This window comes from Dasypus novemcinctus, chromosome 3 (assembly GCF_030445035.2).
Source record: "Dasypus novemcinctus isolate mDasNov1 chromosome 3, mDasNov1.1.hap2, whole genome shotgun sequence".
NCBI lineage: Eukaryota > Metazoa > Chordata > Mammalia > Cingulata > Dasypodidae > Dasypus > Dasypus novemcinctus.
Window position 1 is genome coordinate 52,831,683 of NC_080675.1, and position 16,865 is coordinate 52,848,547.

Below are 16,865 nucleotides of genomic sequence, written 5' to 3' on the forward strand. Positions count from 1 at the left end.
CTTCATTATTTTAAAAACATTCACCCCCTGGCAACAATGAATATATCTAGTAAAAGCAACCCGTGTCCCTTGAAGACATGGTCAGTTCCAAGGCTAGGGGCAGGAAAAACTTAAGATTAACCTAAAATAACTTGTGCCAGAAAGTGAGAAAATGCTCAAACTTGTAAGCACATATCAAAGGGCATAAAAACCAGGCTGAAAAGGTTCCCACTGGCTAAATATGGGATAATTTGAGCATCCAAATGAGTAAAACATATAATGAATTATAATTGAGTAAAATAAGAAGTGATGAATCCACACTGATTTTCCTTATAGCTGAACAACTAATAAATATAGAAGGAATGAAAAATGAGAAAACCATCATTTTGCTACCAGCAGAGTCATAATTGATGCAGGCAAGAATTATTAGTGGATGTTAAAATCACTGAGTGAAAATTTTGTAGAGAACAGGATATTTACACAGTCTCAAAGTAGCTCCACAATTATTATTTAAAAATTACAAAAAGAAAAAAATAACTATAACTTTAAAACTGATAAATGAGACAGCTCACCTTAACCAGGTGATAAAGTTAATGTCATCAGTTTTAAGACAAACTGATAAGATGCAATTCTTAATATGCATGCACTGAGAAGGATACTGCACAACTCAGAGTTTTACTGTCAAAAATATAAAATCTGAATATAATAATGAGGAAACAATCAGATAAACCCATATTGAAAAACAGTCTACAAAACAACTGGCCTGTGCTCTTCACAAATGTCAATGTCATGGAAGATAAAAAAGGCCAAGGAACTTTTCCAGACTGAAGGAGATTTAAGAACCACATAAACTAAATGCTATGTGTGATCTTGGGTTGGGTCCTATAATCAGGGAAGGGGAGAAGATATATTATAAAGAATATTATTGGGACCATTGACAATATTTTAAATATTGACTGTATATTACTAGATAATAGTATTTTTATCTATGTTAAATATCCTGGATTTGATAATCATATTTTGGTTATGTAAAAAAATCCTTGTTCTTGAGTATTTAGGGGTAAAGAGTCACGATGCTTACAACTACCTCTCAAACAGTTCAACAAAATAATTCTTAATATGAAATTAAAAATAATGGTAAGAAAGGGCCCAATAAAGAAAATGTGGTAAAAAATTTTAACAATTGGTGAACCAACTGAAGAGTATATGGGAGTCCACTAAACTAGTCTTGCAATTTTTAAGTTTTAAATGTTTTATGAAAATGTAAAAAATTAAATCATGTATTCACTTAAAATAAGAAAACCATCACATCAATTAAGGAATTTGGCAAAGAAACAAAAATAACCTTTTTTTAAAAAAGGAGTTGTGGTAATTCTTGACAAAATAATGAAAATAATTAAGAACAAAGTCTTCCCCGAGTAAAATATCTAACCAAGGTACAAGATCTATGGAATGGTTAACCAAACAAATTTAGTCCTTCTAGAAAAATAACTTGTTTAATGTTATAAAATATAATCGTAAAGTTACCAGTATATGGAGAGAGAAAAAAAAAAACTCACACAGGAAGAGAGGACCTCCTTCCTCTGTTTGTCTTCTTTGCAATTACTGGAGTTCCAAAATGCTCTGGATTTGTTAATGGAAGCTGGTCAAGTGTCTGCACAAGAAAAAAATCAATTAAGTTATATTTACTTGTGTATTTGGTGCCTGCTGTTTAGCCCAAACAATTCATCCATGTCACCCTACCTCACTCTCTGCAAAATGTCTCTCTCCTTTCAAGCAAAGTGAGGTGCGCCTCAATGTTCTCTCATCACCATCATCAAACACTACAATAAGCAGAAGATATCAGAGAATTCATTAACAGTAAGAAAAAAAAACCATAGAATGCTATCTCTGCTTATATTAAGGACTTAATATTTAAAGGAACCATTATTAGTCATTTGTGAGAACAGTTAAAATGTACAAACTACATGTTTCATTCTGTAACCACCAAACACAAATTAAATGGCTGCCCCCAAATGATTGTCACTCTTCTCCTTTTCAATTTCTATAACTACAGAAGCATGCTCTTAACCCACAAGCAACCTAGTCAAAGTACTAATACTAAATTATCTTTAATCCAAGAAGAATGACCAAAAATCTGCTTTTAAAAAAAGAAGTACCAGGGTTTTTTTCCCTCAATGGTTATCAGTGGACTCCCGCTAATTTCCAGACTTTTTAAATCCTGGTAATACTGTTGGACTATTCTATTGCCTGTGCTTATTTGCATAATAACCCACAGAACTCAAAGTACTACCAATTCTAAAATTACAAGATTAAACTTTTTTCTTCTGCTAGAAAAGGATATAGGTGTTTTAGAAATAAAGGTTGAAACAAGGAAATATTTTTTTCTTAAAAACTGTAAAAATAGAGCCAAAACTGCACGAAGCTTAATCAAAAGTATTTTACTTTTATTAGATTATTTTAAAATTATACTACTTTATCTTTCAAGGAAATGGGGATAAGGAATTTGACAATACATCACTAATATTTTCCATATAATTAACTACACCATTTTGATAATTTTTATAGATTTTAATTTTTTAGAAATATACTGTGATTTTAGCATTTAACATTTACAGTTTATTTTTTAAAATGCTCTCCGAAGACACCTGATTGCCCAGAATTATGAAGAAATAAAATATAAGAGGACAGAAACGTTACCTCAGATACTTTAAAAATGCATATTCATTCAATATTTGTATACCTTATGAAAAGAAAATATATACAGGAAAGCATATATACACCAAAAAAAGATTATTACTGAGATATAATCCTAGTTTTCCTAATTCTAGATGCTTTTCCATTATAAAATATATTAGTCTTAATTTTTAAAATTCTACATTTTACTTTGATTTAACAATATCTTGGAATCTTTTAACAGCTTGCCTAAATAATTAGAATCCTGTTTTGGGTGGGTTTTTTTTTTTTGCCTTCGAATCATAAGCATATTTTTTATGCAAGAAACAATTATAAAAAAGCATTCAACTCTTTCAATATTTATCTACTTCAATCGGTTCTTTTTCTTAAACTAAAAACATCTAGTTTAAATTCTCTTACATGGAGGAGACAATATAGAGAAAATTAAAAACTCCTGAAGCACACATTAAAAGAACCATATGATTCCACAATATCTGCTATATTATACACTGTCCGTGATCCAGAAATTAATGACTATCTAGAGACACATAACAGGATAAAGCGTAACATTCTACAACAATTATATCACTGATTGACACCTGATTAACAGGACACTAAGTATTTGGATCAAAACTACAATTCATATAGTATAAAGTATAATGAATAAAGCTGCTCTTTTAAAAAAAAATTTAAATCACAGAATTATCATAAACCAAACTTGAAATAATTTTTCATTTTGTTTTAATGTCCATAAGCATACTAAACAATAAAAGCTTAAGGGTTCTAGTTTTCCTTAATGTCTACAACAACCAAGATAGTGAAATTAGATACATACACATACACACAATTATATGGAGGTGTGAAGTAAGAAAATGACAGTATAAGACAAATTAATATGACCAAATTTATATAACAAAATATTTTCCAGTGGTTTATCATTCATCTACAGCAGCCCCAAATGAAAATGTTCTAAGAAATTTCAACAATTGGATTTGCTGTATTTTTTTTTAAAGATTTATTTATTTATTTAATTACCCCTCCTCCCCCAGTTGTCTGTTCTCTGTGTCTATTTGCTGCATCTTGTTTCTTTGTCCGCTTCTGTTGTCCTCAGCAGCACGGGAAGTGTGGGCGGCGCCATTCCTGGGCAGGCTGCACTTTCTTTCGCGCTGGGCGGCTCTCCCTACAGGGCACACTCCTTGCAAGTGGGGCTCCCCTACACGGGGGACACCCCTGCGTGGCAGGGCACTCCTTGCACGCATCAGCACTGCGCATGGGCCAGCTCCACAAGGGTCAAGAAGGCCCAGGGTTTGAACTGTGGACCTCCCATGTGGTAGACAGACGCCCTAACCACTGGGCCAAATCTGTTTCCCTGCTGTATTTTTAAGTAATCACTTTGAGATAAAATCAATCATGTATTTGAAGAAAAAAATTAATTTCACTTACATAGTTTATCATGTGTAAAAAATAATGTAAAACCAAAAGGCTAATGATGACTGAGGTGATGAATGCACAACTATGTGATTGTGCAGAATACCACTGATTGTGCACTTTGGATGAACTATATGCTTTACTGATATGTATCAATAAAATTGATATGTTTAAAAACAAAAAAAAACAAAACAAAAAGAAATACAAAAAGGATTTCTCAAAAGGGGATTATGGTACAAACAACAATTTTACAGATTTACCTAGGAACACTTCCAACTTCAAGTTCAAAGAGAAACTGTTTAAGAATTTTCCTTAATTTACAAAACTATCCAACTGTCTGTATTTGAGTATTTTATACAACTTAAGCCATGTAGCTTTAAGATTTTCTAAGCAAATAGAAAACCTATCAATATAGTGGACATAATCATGACATCCCTGATTATCAAAACCATGAAGAAAGAAGTTCCTTCTATTAGAAGTTTCCTCAAAAAAAAACCCACAAAATTTGTAGACAGTAAGAGTGACTCTGGCATTTTGATAAGCGTGAAGTAATGAACTGATATATACAGTAAGCAGCCTCTTTTTAGGATAGGATTTATACTACAGCATGTAAAGAGAAAACAGATATAAGAATTTAGTAATTTTATGTAATGTCTTATACTTGCCAACACAGTATTTAAGTTGATTACTTACTTAATGCAACAGAACATACTACATATGGCCAAAGTAGTATTTCCATTATTATATTAGATATAAATACTAAAACCTAATTTGAGGAAAATGATAAAGCTAAGACTTTCACAGTAACATTTATTCACACTAGACAAACTAGACAAAATACAGAATGCAAACAAATATACAAATCATAGGCCTAATCTGTTAGAATTCACAGACACAAAAGCCAAAAGGGATCTAATGAACTACTAAATCCAAAAGATAAGCCTACCTGTTTTCAAAGCAATGTTAGATGCCGGCAGGTAGTAAGATAACAGTAGTAAATTAAGTTTATTAATATACCTAGAGACATAACTGGCTATCATTTATTGAATATCCACCATCTCCTGACGCTCATAACAGCCTCCGCAAGGAGAAGTCTTTACCCTCCTTTTATAGATAAAGAAACTGAAGATCAGAACATCAACCAATGAGTGATAGCTTAGTTAAGGGAATTGGAAAGATAAATCAATAAAATGAACACTAAGGAGGAAGTGAGGATTCTGACTTTGGAAATATCAGTATTGCTATTGTCATAACTGTGAACCACAGTAATAGTAAGAGAATATTTCACATTATGGAGTAAAAACATTAAAATAAAAGTTAATTATACCCTAGGTAAAACCAATGGTTCTGTTATTCATAGAGTTATCTATGATAATTAGAGAAGTCCTCCAGCAGCTATGATCAAAAACTTCAGGGATTGTGGGAAGATGGCAAAATAGGAAACTCCAGGAATCAGTCCTTCCACCAAAACAATTATTGAATGGTCAGGAACAGTCTGAATCAACTATTTTGAAACTCTGGAGTCTAGTGGAACACTATGCAGCATCCAGGGAAGAGCCAAAGGAAAAGGCCGGTAAACTACATTAAATATCGGTAAATTTCAACCTCCGTGCTGAGGCTACCAAAACTCATTCCCCAACAGCATGTCAGACAGCAGAGGACTTCTGATGCTGTTTTCCGGCACCACGGTGGCTATAAGGACCTAGACCTCTAAAATCCTGGTAGGAGGTGGGGGTATGGTCCAATCACTGATCAGATCACTGCTTTTGATCAACTACTTCAAATCACTGGGGCCAGCTCTGAGGGCAGCTGTTGTTCCAACCTCCTCAGGCAAAAGCAACAAAGCAGTCTTAAATAGGCAGTATATCTTTTTTCCCCCCTCTTTTCTCTTTCTATTCCCCAACTGGGAACAAAAATGGTTTGGAAAAGTAAAAAAATCAAGGCTTCAGCTCTCAATAGCAACAACAAAACACCTAGCAAAACAAGAGGAATGGGGGAACTAGATTTCAAGAGTTATAACATCATACTCAGAATATCCAGTTGTCAACAAAAAATTACAGGAAAGTGGACTTGGCCCAATGGACAGGGCATCCGCCTACCACATGGGAGGTTCGCGGTTCAAACCCTGGGCCTCCTTGACCCGTGTGGAGCTGGCCCATGCGCAGTGCTGATGCGCCCAAGGAGTGCCGTGCCACGCAGGGGTGTCCCCCGCATAAGGGAACCCCACACGCAAGGAGTGCGCCCCATAAGGAGAGCTGCCCAGCGTGAAAGAAAGTGCAGCCTGCCCAAGAATGGTGCCGCACACATGGAGAGCTGACACAACAAGATGATGCAACAAAAAGAAACACAGATTCTGGGTGCCGCTGGTAAGGACAGAAGCGGTCACAGAAGAACACACAGCAAATGGAAACAGAGCAAATAACTGGGGGGATGGAGGTGGGGGGGAGGGGGAAGGGGAGAGAAATAAGTAAAAAATAAATCTTAAAAAAAAATTAAAAAATAAAAAATTACAAAACACAAAGAAACAGGAAAGCACAGATGATTCATAGGGGGAAAAATTACCAGAAATCATTCCTGAGGAAACTCTTATCTTGGAACTGTGTGTCAAAGACGTTAAATCAACTGTCTTAAATATGTTTAATGAGCTAAATGAGTCCATATACAGAACTACAGGAAATTAGGAAGCCACTATTTGAACAAAATAAAGAGATGGAAATTACAAAAAGGGACCAAACAGGGAAGGAGATGTGGCTCAAGTGAAGAGCTCCCGCCTACCATATGGGAGAACCTGGGTTCCATCTCTGGGGCCTCCTGGTGAAAAAGAAGAAGAGAAAGTGTGTCTGCATGGCAAGCTAGTGCCTACGCAAGAGCCCACATGGTATGCCAGTGCCTGTGTGAGTGCCCACGTGGTGAGCCCATGCCCACCTGAGTGCCAGCTTGGTGAGCCAGTGCCTGCGCAAGTGAGTCATGCAGCAAGATGATGACATATCAAAAGAAAGATAAGGGGAGAATCAAGGTGAAGCACAGCAGAAACCAGGAACTGAGGTGGCCCAATTGACAGGGAACCTTTCTCCACGTCAGGGGTCTCCAGGATCAAATCCCAGTGAATCCTAGAAGAGAGAAAATAAGCAGACAACACAGACAGCAAAAAACAAAAAACAAAAAACAGCTGGGTGGGAGGAGGGGAAGGGGGGAATAAATAAATAAATCTTTAAAGAAAAAAAAGGGACCAAACAAATTTTAGAGCTAAGAAGTACAATGACTGAAGTGAAAAACTCATAAAGGAACAGCAAAACTTAAAGGAAGACAATTTGAAATTTTCCAGGGTGAAGAGCAAAAGGAAAAGATAATGAAGAAAAGTAAACTGAAACTGAGGGACATGTGGGATATCATCAAGAGTACCAAAATACACATCATTTAAGCCCCAGAAGGACAAGGGAGGGAGAAAGGGGCAGGAAAAATATTTAAAGAAATAAAGGCCAAAAACTTTCCAAATCTGATGAAAGATATGAATGTAAATGTTCAGGATGCACAAGGAACTTCAAGCAGGATAGACTCTAAGAAAGCCAAACCAAGGCACATTATACTAAAATGGGAAAAAATAGATAGAGAAGATTCTGAAAGGAGCAAGAGAGAACTGTCACATGTAACGGATCCCCAATAAGATTAATAGCAGACTTCTCGTCTGAAACCATGGAGGCCAAAAGACAACAGGATGGCATACTGAAGGTCCTTAAAGAAAATAACTGTCAACCAAGAATTCTATATCCAGCAAAACTATCTTTTAAAAATGCAGACAAGATTAAGACATTCCCAGATAAACAAAAGCTGAGGGACTTTGTCACTGTCAGACTGGACCTATAGGAGATGCTAAAGGAGAGTTCTGCAGGTTGAAATGAAAGACAATAGACAACAGATCAATGCCACATGAAGAAATAAAGATCTCCAGTAAGAATAATGACTTGGGTAAACATAAATGCCAGTACTACTGTATTTTTGGTTTGTAACTTTACTTTTTACATCCTACAGAATCTAAAAGGCAGATGTATAAACTGTAATGACAAATCAGTGGTTCTGGACTTATAATGTATAAAACCCTAACTACAGAAAGGTAGGGGACAGAAGGTATAGGAACAGTTTGTGCATACTATTTGAAGTTAAATTGGTATTTAAGCAAATGAGATTATTATAGATTGAGGATATTAAATTTAAGGTCCATGGTAACTACAAAGAAAACAATGGAGAACATGCAAGCTTACAGAGTACAGGCTACCAGGGACAGAGGGCAGGGGAAATGGGGAGTTGCTATAAAATGTGTATAGGGATTCTGCTTTGGGAGATAGGAATGTTTTAGTAATGAAAGGTAGTAAGAGTACTGCAATACTGTGATTATAATGAATCCCACTGAATGCTATGCTGGGAGTGGCTGAGATGGGAAAGTTTATGTCGTATATATGTCCCTACAAGGAAAAAAAAAAAGATAGAAAGGGCAACTAAAGAGACAATGACAAATTCAATACATAATTCTGGATGGTATCCTTAAAAAAAAAAAGGAGAAAAGGCTCAATGGCTCATTAGTGGAATACAGGAAAACCTAGAATATAGACTATAAGCTTTATAGCAATATTAAATTTCTTGAACTTGATAATTGCACTTAACGTGATTACATAGTGAACATCCTTGTTCCTAAGAAATGTACATGGCAGTTATAAGTGTTCAAGAAATATGATATATACAACCTACACTAAAGTTTTCAGAAAATGGGTTGATAGATAAACACATGGATGAATGGAATGGCAAATGGGGCAAAATGTTAAAATTGGTTGATCTGGGTATCTGGGAGGAGGGCAGATTAATAATGGAGTTCTCTGAATGGGGTTTGTATTATTTTTGTAACTGTCCCGTAAGTTTGAAAGTATTTCAAAATAAAAAGTTAAAAAGAATAGTAGTTATGTAAAGCAAATTACTTATACTAATAGCAGCCACAGAGTAAAATATAGGAAGTTCAATTGTTAACCAAAGCATGCTCTCCACGGCTTTGAGCATCAAATGGAGATCAATGTTTTTTATCCAAAGGAACACATCAAGTAAATCAAAAGGAAAGGCTAATTCTTAATAATAATAATAATAATGATAATAACCCTGCATCTCCAAGATAGCACTAAATTTACTGTGTGGTTTATGATTCCAAAGACTAAACTTAAAAGGATCATTTCTTTTCATTTCACTAAGAAACCCCAATACTATAATTAAACCACTATATCAAGATATAAATGTAGAAACTAAACAAAGTTATAAGGGTTCAATGTAAAACAAATAATTAGATGTTATCCATAAGATTATGTAGTTTGAAAGTACTGAGAAGAGATTTGGAAATGCTAACATTGTTACTCTCATTGACAAAATGACAGCAACTATTTAAGTACTATTTCAGGCTTTAATTTAATTATATTAGGACACTTGTTGCTACTTACTTCAGTAAAGTTTTTAGGGCTAGTAAAAGCGTATGCATGTAATGGTAAGAATGTGTTCCCATTAACAGCAAATATATCTTTCTTGAAAGCTGTTACTAAGTGAGCCCTCACTATACCAAATATAAGAAATTAAGCTATGATCACCTAGATGTGAATCTACTTTGGTCAGAATATTTTTAGCTTGAAAATCTCTGGTAACATCTACATTACCCTTATATATAACAGGTCTCACTACAATAAAAGATTGCAAGGATATCATTTCAATTGCAATTTAAGAAAAATTGAAAAAGGCTGATTAATAATACTAAGTTTTATTGACTTCTCTTATGATAAAAAAATAACCATATAATTTAGCTTCCTTGAAGAGAAACATGTAAGTCATCTAAGAAAGAAATACATTCATGAAAGAAATAGCCGTAAGTGTCCATGTTATTATAACATAATTATTTTGTTACCAGCAGGGCATCATTAAAATTTCAGCCAAGTATATCCAGCAAATTCATAGGAAAGAACAATACATATTTCTCTGCCAAAACAATGATCCCATGTATCCACAAAATATAGTTAAATGCAACTCTCAAATCAAATCTGTGTTAAATTACTCAGTTACTTACCCACAGTATACCAACTAGCATCTGTCAACTTGCTGATAATAGCTTCCTGAAAGGATCCATCAGAAGCCCTTGTTTCAACAATTGCTCCAACCTAAAACACAAAATTCAAATTTCATTACCAAATTTAAATAAACAAACCAAATTATTCCTACCAACTATATAATCTGGATAAATAATAATATTTGTGATAATTCCACATTATATTGGCTTTGATCTTTATCATTTACAGTTCTTATATATTTTTTATATAATTTGGGCCCCAAAATGCTGTGTCAAAAGTATGGTAGCTGCATTTCTCGTACTTTTTCCCTAGCAATTTTAAGTTGCAAAGAGAAAATAATTTGAAAATAATCCAGGATGAAAGTTTAGTCTCCTAAGTCTTACTTCAGGGTTTTTTTACTACATTACACTGCTTTTGGGAAAATAGTTAAATACAAGAATTTGCTTACATGAGATGGCAAAAATAGCTTCAAGTTTCTTTCATAGAAATACTGAATGTTAGATTAATTGTTCATATTTAAGGGACCTTTCAGATAAAGGTTCACCAAGATACAGAGGGACAGACTGGTTGACTTTCAGTTTCCAGACTTTTTACATAAGATTTTAACTGAAGTGGAACTCTGACATAACAAAGATTTATTCTATAAACAAATGGCCCAAAATGGATGGTAAATATAATGTAGGTATTCATTCAATTGAATTACGAATGAAGATAGTTAACTTTTTAAACTAGGGCAAAAACTGCTTCAGGTTTAAGATACTAGTATATAACTTAGCAGACTACACAATGCCTCAGATATCACAACAATGTAATAAACAAAGGGAGGTATACAGTCTAAGAGTGCAAAACAAAAGGTGACTAAAACTTAACATGTTTGTGTAATCAAATTACTCTTCTGTAAGATATTTAATATTCTTAAACTAAGGATACAGTCACTACAGTATCATAATTTATTCTAAATATACAAACAACCCACTTGTACTTTTATTTTCTGATTATAAAATTTTCAGAGTACATCTACAAATATAAAATTCACTAAATTCTTGTACAAATTTATGATTCATCATTTCAGATTTTAAACTGCAGTACATACATACCCTTAAAGGACCCTTTACTTGGTCATCTTGTACCAATTGTGTAGTATTATCCTGTTTCAGGAGTACCTGAAAAATATTTTTGCACAATAACATATGTTAATTTTAAAAATAATACATTTATGGTAACACTATAACAAAGTCTTTAACCAACGCTTTTTTAGCACCTTCTGGTTGACTCTAGTACACTTTACCTTGTCTTATATTTATGTAAATTGTCTTTCTCAATAACTGTGTTCTTTGAAGGCTAGAGTCTTCCTTTCATTATTATAGCCCTAGCATTTACTATGTCAATGCATACGATGGGCAATTAATAAATGTTTGCTGAATGAATGAACAAACTATTGAAGATTTATAATCTGCAATGATTACTCTAAAAACTCTAAAATCAAATGTTACTGCTTATATGCAAGGAAAACAAAACCAGAACTCTTTTGGTTCTTTATAAAGTAAACATGATTAATAATCATGATGTCTGATTCAGTTACAAACAAATGCTCTTTTTCTAACACAGATCCTTCTAAATATATAAGGTAACTGACCATAATAGAGCAATTACCCAATTAAGAAAATTCAACTTCTAAGAAATGTGTATGATAAGACCTCCCCAAAAAGTACTGTACCTATTTAAAAGAAATAAACATTAAGACCCACAATACTATCAAAAAGTTAAAAGCCTCAAAGAACTCCAAATAAATATTTAGTACTCAAATCCTGTATAACTAACATAGTAAAAAAAAAGGCTATATGAAACTGTCCTAAAGAGTAAAAAGAAATCATGAGAAAAAAATATATATCAAATGATATCCTAATACTTGAAAAAAGGTTTCATAGCAAATTTGAGGTTTAAACAAATTTTATAATTATAAATAAATCAACTTATTTACCTCACAAGTCATATCTCTATATCAGGGGTACTCAAACTTTAACTTGCATCGGAAACACTTGGAGGGCTTATTAAATTACTGGACCCCCACCCCAAGAGTTTCTGATTCAGTATGGCTAGGGCGCAAGAATTTTCATTTTGAACAACTTCCCTCTGAGGCTCATGCTGCTGGTCTGGGGTCACACTTCTGACAACCATTTCTTGAGTTCATCATTCAATCAGCAAATTTTGAGTGGCTACTATGTATCAGGCACTACTCTAGGTGTTGGGGATAGAAGTCAAATATTGCCCCATCATGGTTCTCAACTCTGGTAAGGAAACATCAGATATGTTAAGTGGAAAACAGCAAATCACAAAACTGCAAGTACAGTGTGATCCAATAAGAATAACAATAGCAGTAACAGTGGTTAACTATATGACCAGCACAGTAGAGAATCCATAATACTACATCAAATCTCCTACAAGTAGTACCAAGAAAGACTTTCTCATGAACTATATTATATAACTCTACAATGTTAAAATGTTTATAATAAGCATGGATTACTTGGGTAATCCCAGTAACAAAGATTAAAAATATACTTATATAGGAAAATTACTGTAAAAAACAAAAACCCAATAGTAGTATTTTTGAGAGATAAACTATAGGTAGTAACATTCTGTACTTTTTTTTATTATTTCTAAATATTGTACAGGGGTAAAGTTAACTTTTTCTGATCATAAAAGCATCTTAAAAATAAAGTTTTTGAGTCCTTTTTGACATGGTCTTGAAAACATAATTCACATTGTATTGTTTTTCCACCACTGAAATAGTTTCTACTTAAACTTTACAAAAAGGGTAAAATGGATTATAGCTTAAGTATGCTGCCATAAGAAAGATATATCAAAGTTATAGGAAATATCATGAGCCAAGTATTGTGCTAGAAACACTTTGGAATGATTTTTCATTTTGAGTGCTTTATTTCTCAATTCTTAATGTGCTTTCTGTATAGCATGGTATATAACATGTCTTTCTCATAGTAATGATTAAATATATAAATATGATGCTTCCAGTTTTCTTTAATCTAAAGTTAATAAAGTTGTTATATAAAAAAATAAATTACCTTAACTTTTACCAGCCTTTTCACAGTCTTAATCTTTGCCTCACAGAAGGCACCTCGATACTTAGCACTGACATCAGTTCCCACTGTCAGGTAGGCAGGCTCATCTGCTGCCTGGATGAAAGGAAAATAAAATTTAAATGTTTTCCATTTTTAATTTTTTTTTAACTTTTTAAAATTGATTATCACTCATACATAAACAATAAGTGTATAATAGTTGTAACTTACAAAACAAACATATAACATCAAACATATATAACATCTCACCCTACCACCAATAACTTGCATTGGTTTTAAACCTTTTTAATGATTAAAGAGCCCCACTTCTGCCTCAAGTTACATTTAGAAGTTCTGTATTTGAAATAAGAATGCCAAAATCATTTGCTTATTACATCACTCATAATTTGAAAAACACCCTTGAAGCAAATACATCATTAATAGCCCTTCATTTTATATACTGATGTCATTATCAAGCATTAGTGTTTTAAAAGTTGTAAATGGAAAGTATCAGTAAGGAAATGCAAAAATGTTTTTTCTTCAGAAATAATAAAAGAGTTCAACAATTCTCTAACTTGTCTAAGAAATGGGAAAATAAAACAGAACAGTTTATGCACCTTAAATTTCTCACAAAATTTTATGCTATTCATTTATGGCCTCTTGAATATTCTGCCATTAAAATTAACACTAACAATACATAATTAAAGTTCACTAGTATAGCTACATAAAGGCAACATCTTTTTGGATACAGTGTAACTGTACAGATAAGAAATGAAGTCAACCCATTTGATAAGGAGAACATTACTTGGAAAATCCATTGGCTGAAAGCTGCATTTCAATGGTTTAGTCTGAATTCAGCTAATGAAAGTGGAGACGTAAACTGACAGCTGAAGACCTTATATCCCTACCTAGTTTTTAGCACCAATCTTGGTATAAAACATAAGCTTCACAGAAAAACATCTACTTTTAAGAAATGGTCTTGATCAGAATGATACATTGAAAGATGTGAGAAATGTCATTCTACCGTTAATTTTATTTAATCTTGACAGTAGCAGAATTATTGCTCTCTCAAGCTGTCATTTTACCTAATTTTTCAAAAGTTAAGTATATTCATACAAACTCAATTCCACACTCTTAAGGGCAAATGTAGCAACTTACTCTTTAGAGATACATTTTAAGTAAGAAAATGATTTTCATTTCTCAGTAAGTTTTCCCAAATAACATTTAAGAAAATTAGAAACTTACTTCACGAAGAGAGAAGGCAAGAGGAAGTTTTGGAAAATGCTGTAAATGTTTCAAAGCTTAATATACTGAAACAGCGAATGACTCAGGAATCAGGTACCTTTTAAAGTCACTGCATTTACAAATAAGGCAAACTGAAGAGGAATACTCTTGGCAAAATTAAATGCCATGGCACTCCCGAATGCTATATCTTCCTTCCCCTTTAAACATCAGCTACTAACGTTGGCCAAGAGTAGTTTCTTCAGAAGAATACGTATTTCTTGGGCCGTTCTTGAAATATTTACTAGAAAGTTTGAACTCAAAGTTAATACTGTTCAATTCAACTTAAAACATGTTAGCTTCAGAATTACATTTTACACTTTGAAGAAATGCTATCTTCCTCAGTCAGGTCGCCTTTCTCTTAGCGAATTATATTCGCACTGGGGAGGGAAAAAATTTTCACAAAAAAAAGTCCCCCAAAGAACCAAAGCAGGACGAAAGCTTCACTTCTGCGAAGGTTGCAGCGAAGGCAGGAAGTGCTTAAAAAATACTAGCCCAATGGACACCAAGAGAATGGCAGCTTCAGACAGCGTCGGGCTGCATTTAAACACACTGATCATTTCTCACCCATTCAACACGCCCTCATTCTCAGAAAGTGCTTAGTAGAGGAATCAATTTTGAGTAGCAAAAAACTGACATTCCACAGCACCTGCCTCAAGACAGGGACACTGCGAAGCCCAGAATAGCCTTGACTCCACTTACCTTCATTTTTATTAGTGATCTGAGGGGTTCCAGCTCAAAGAGCTATCTTCACCGTCGCTAAAACCGTGGAAAGGGGAAAGACAGTCACAGAATCAGCCCACAGCTTGCAGCGACCCGGGGAAAGAAAGTAAACAAACACCAGCAGGGAGGGGCAGAACCCACACCAGAGCAGGGCTAAGATCCCCTCGGAGGGCAGGGAGGACCCGGGGCAGAAGGGGCAGCGAGGACCCCACAGGCGCCAAAGGGCAGCCGGTTCCGCCCGAAGTTCGCCCGCGGCCCACCGCGCCCCCGCCTCGCTCGCCACTTTGACCCGGAATGTTCAACTAGGAGCCCCAGGACGAAGCGCGGCGGAAAGGGGCAGGGAGCCGTTTGGGCTCCCTCAGGTCCTCCCCTGGGGCAGTCGCCGAGTCTCCGCTCGCCCCCGGGATACCCCGACTTTGGCCCGCGCCCCGCCTCCGCCGCTCAGCCCCCTCGGCCCGCCCCGGCGGCAGCCGAGTGTCACGGCGCCATTGCTCTCTCCTTCCTTCGCTCTGCACCATGTCAGGAAGGAGAAGTGCTCCTTCAGCCCGAAGGGGCAGGGGCCGCGGCCTCGAGCCCGGAACCCCGACAGTCAGGGGGAGATCTGCGAGAAGCGAGCGCCCGGGGGGCGGAGAGGAGGAGGGGAGGTGGCCGGGACAGGGTGTGGGAGGGGAGGGGAGCCGCACAGCGGCAGTCGCCTCCTCCCCGCGCCCGCCTCAACTTTTTGTACAGCTCAGAGACATCAGCCCCTAGTCCCTTCGGCCCTGCCACGGACTCCACAGGAGAAGGTGCACGGCAGATTTGGGGGCCGGCTCCCCAAAGCACCCGCTCTTTCCGCGCGGAAGCAAACTTAGCGGCGCGGCCAGCCCCACAGCCATTTTCCCGGGGAAGCCGGGGAGGCGGCCGAGGAGGCGGCTGCAGCGGCGGTTCCCGCAGTTGCTGCCGCAGCTCCACGACTTGCTCCTTCCCCTGACCTCGCCGCACCGCTTGCCTTAGCACCCCCCTCCACATCGCTAACCTCCCAACTGCACCGGGACCCCAAGCAGCAACGCCAGCTGCTATTGCCGCTTCGTCCATTCAGTATCCCCGACTTTCCTTCTCCCCACCTACCAACTGCAGGTGAAGTACGCGCTGTCAGCTCCCAACTCCTCTACCTCAGTGACCCCCGCGGGCCCCCGCCCGGGCAGCACCACTCCGGGCCGCGGCGGCAGTTCCAGCGCCCGGTCCCCCACTCTCCCGATTTACTGCCACAATCCACCAAATAACAAGCTGTTGAGCAGACTCGTTTCCACACGAACTCCTATTGGCTACTCATGACGCCGAAGAGCTTCGGATTGGAGAGAGCTACCTGCCGTCCTCATTGGATGTAGCTCTGAAACTTCACTGATTGGTGCGAAAAACAGCAGGTAGGACATCTTCCACTTATGATTGGCTGCCTTTGAACACCAACGTTATTGGAGAACAAGGTATTGAGTAAGCAAGTCCTGAAAAATGATTGGTAGAGACGACTCCGGATGTGTTTGACTAAGCAGTGATTGGTGAATTGAGGGGTCAGGAAGAGTAGTTCGGCACGAGGATTGGCGGTGGAGTGTCCCATGGAAACGGAATCTAGAGCTGC

At 36.5% G+C, this 16,865-nt stretch overlaps 1 protein-coding gene across 2 annotated transcripts in view; it reads right to left on the reverse strand.

The window, feature by feature from the left end:
- ARID4A (AT-rich interaction domain 4A) overlaps positions 1 to 16,548 on the reverse strand; it is a 75,117-nt gene extending 58,569 nt beyond the window's left edge. Inside the window, exons 1-7 of one of the 2 annotated variants that reach the window (XM_058293367.2) lie at positions 16,358 to 16,537; positions 15,230 to 15,286; positions 13,253 to 13,363; positions 11,270 to 11,335; positions 10,172 to 10,262; positions 1,723 to 1,802; positions 1,539 to 1,633 (exon numbers count right to left, since the gene is read on the reverse strand). In XM_058293367.2, the coding sequence (XP_058149350.1) occupies positions 1,539 to 1,633; positions 1,723 to 1,802; positions 10,172 to 10,262; positions 11,270 to 11,335; positions 13,253 to 13,363; positions 15,230 to 15,235 (449 nt within the window). In that variant the 5' untranslated portion in view covers positions 15,236 to 15,286; positions 16,358 to 16,537. Of the gene's footprint in view, positions 1 to 1,538; positions 1,634 to 1,722; positions 1,803 to 10,171; positions 10,263 to 11,269; positions 11,336 to 13,252; positions 13,364 to 15,229; positions 15,287 to 16,357 lie in introns of both variants that reach the window. The other variant, XM_004452455.5, reaches the window with a different exon arrangement.
- Between the last annotated feature and the right edge of the window lie 317 nt (positions 16,549 to 16,865).